At 34.4% G+C, this 2,700-nt stretch overlaps 2 protein-coding genes across 4 annotated transcripts in view; one reads left to right on the forward strand and one right to left on the reverse strand.

Moving 5' to 3' along the window:
- On the forward strand, positions 1-2,694 carry LOC106868520 (zinc finger protein 665). 3 transcript variants are annotated; one of them, XM_052977347.1, is made up of 3 exons: positions 1-122; positions 727-2,493; positions 2,550-2,609. In XM_052977347.1, coding segments are annotated over exons 2-3 (1,374 nt in total). In that variant the 5' UTR covers positions 1-122; positions 727-1,121; the 3' UTR covers positions 2,552-2,609. The 3 variants fall into 3 exon arrangements, with proteins under 3 accessions (XP_052833307.1, XP_014769311.2, XP_052833306.1); XM_014913825.2 differs by having other exon boundaries at positions 727-2,694; XM_052977346.1 differs by having other exon boundaries at positions 1-103; positions 727-2,694.
- Positions 1-2,700, reverse strand: part of LOC128251109 (zinc finger protein 271-like) — a 33,444-nt gene that overhangs the window by 16,931 nt on the left and 13,813 nt on the right. The window lies entirely within an intron of this gene.

A 2,700-nucleotide genomic window follows, 5' to 3' on the forward strand; every position in this document is an offset into this window, starting at 1 on the left:
CATATTTCATTTGGACCTTAGATCGAAAGCACGAATTATTTGTATGGCTGTTGTAGCAAATATTGTACGGAGAAAACAAACTTGATTTCAAGAACGGATCCTGGTCAACAAGTATTCTAATGGTAAGTAAAAAAATATATCTACATAACATCTGTTCCACACTTGTGAACGGAGGTCTGTGATATCTAAGACAAGAAACTGAACCATAGGAGATTAGTCTATATTTACAGACATTTGTCAGCTTTTTAAGTATTCCTGAAGACAAGGAGTAAGACCTCCCTCACAACGGTTTTCTTCTTAGGAATCGATATTTCCACTTTTCTCACCCGATTTGTGTAATTTTCTTTTGAGTCCTTTAATCGTTTAATAATACATATTTTGTCAGTAAATTTACGGCATAACAACAGAGATATGCCCCGGCGATTTTTGTTTCCTTGTGAAAAATAAAAGTGGTGGTGGTGCAAAATTAGTAACTGGGGCAAAATGACTGACGGCTAATTTGTTCCCGACCTGTTTGATGTCATTATATTACAAGTATTACATCATCATCTTGTATACTTCATCTTTAGATCTAAAGTTTTCGTCAGCATAGTTGGTGAAGTTAGGGAATCCGAAACATTTCACCCAATGTTATATGATGTAAGTTGTTAATTAATAAAGAAATGTTGTAACGTTTCCATTTTAATCTCTCCTCTATATCTAATACTGTTTCTTTTATCATTTCAGATTACCAGAGGACATTGGCATGAAAGAAATTCTCTTTTATAACGAATACTTCTTCAACATTTTTCGTCTTTTAAAGTCTTGAAGAAAAAGGTTATACAGAACACATCTAAGCCTATTTCCATAAATCTCTGGTAGAAATTCTATGAAATGTTTGCTCTGAACTGAGATTAGTAGCAACATTTTTCTACCTCAATATCTGATGCTTTGCATTCTCGTTACTCTTTGATGACTTTCTAAATTTATAGCATCTTTAGATATCAGTGAAGTTCGCAATTGATCGCATTGAATATATTTGTAAGGAATAAACTATAACAAGAAGAAGGAGAAAGATAGGGGTAAAAATTTAATGTGGTAAGAAACATCAAGGATTGGGTCTATTTTCATCCATCTAAAAGATGTCGAGCGATGTGCAAAAATCATTCTATCATTGTGATATTTGTGGTAAATCAATCTCTCGAAGTAATGACTTAATTAGACACAAACGTACTCACACCGGAGAGAAACCATTTCAATGTGAAATCTGTGGTAAAACATTCTCTTTAAACTATCATTTAACTTCTCACAGATATATTCATACAGGAGAAAAACCATTTCCCTGTGATATCTGTGGTAAATCATTCTCTACAAACAGTCATTTAACTAGACACAGACGTATTCATACAGGAGACAAGTCACTTCACTGTAATGTCTGTGGTAAATCATTCACTGCAAATAGTGCTTTAATTATGCACAACCGTGTTCATACAGTTGAGAAACCATATCGCTGTTATATTTGTGGTAAATCATTCTCTCAGATTACTCTCTTAAAACATCACAAACAGGTTCACATAGGAGTGAAGCCATTTCACTGTGATATCTGTGGTAAGTCATTCCCTACAAACAGTGAATTAACTAGACACGGACGTATTCACACAGGAGAAAAACCATTTCACTGTGATATCTGTGGTAAAACATTCTCTGTAAGCAGTAATTTAACTGCACATAAACGAAGCCATACAGGAGAAAAGCCGCATCACTGTGATGTCTGTGGTAAAGCATTCTCTCGGATTACTATCTTAAAATGTCACGAACATATTCACACAAGAATGAAGCCATTTCACTGTGATATCTGTGGTAAGTCATTCACTACAAACAGCGATTTAACTAAACACAGACGTATTCACACAGGAGATAAACCATATCACTGTGATATCTGTGGTAAATCATTCTCTATAAACTGTAATTTAACTTCTCACAAACGTATTCATACAGGAGAGAAACCATTTGACTGTGATATCTGTGGTATATCATTCTCTGTAAGTAGTACTTTAACTCAACATAAACGAAGTCATACAGGAGAAAAGCCGTATCACTGTGATATCTGTGGTAAAACATTCTCTCAAAAATTTAACTTAACTAGACATAAGCGTATTCATACAGGTGAGAAACCGTATCATTGTGATATCTGTGGGAAATCATTCCCTGATATAAGTGCCTTACTTAATCACAAGCGTAATCACACAGGAGATAAACCATTTCCCTGTGATATCTGTGGTAAATCATTCCCTATAAACAGTCATTTAACTAGACACAGACGTATTCACACAGGAGATAAACCATTTCAGTGTGATATCTGTGGTAAATCATTTTCTAGAAACTGTAATTTAACTTCTCACAAACAAATTCACACAGGTAAAAAACCATTTCACTGTGATTTCTGTGGTAAAACATTCACTGCAAAAGGTGATTTAACTCAACACAGGCGTATTCACACAGGAGAGACACCATATGACTGTGATATCTGTGGGAAATCATTCTCTCAAAACAATCACTTGACTATACACAAATATGTTCATACAGGAGAGAAACCATTTTGCTGTGATTTCTGTGGTAAATCATTCTCTGTGAAAGGTAACTTAACTAAACATATATCTATCCATACAAAAATTTGACTCTATTATTTGTCAAATGTCTTTGCATCACTCAGCAACCAAC

The sequence above is a fragment of the Octopus bimaculoides genome, chromosome 28 (genome assembly GCF_001194135.2).
Source record: "Octopus bimaculoides isolate UCB-OBI-ISO-001 chromosome 28, ASM119413v2, whole genome shotgun sequence".
Taxonomy (NCBI): Eukaryota; Metazoa; Mollusca; class Cephalopoda; order Octopoda; family Octopodidae; genus Octopus; species Octopus bimaculoides.

Excerpts from the sequence above, each read along its gene's own strand:
- LOC106868520 (XM_014913825.2), top strand. The coding sequence starts at position 1,122 with ATGTCGAGCGATGTGCAAAAATCATTCTATCATTGTGATATTTGTGGT.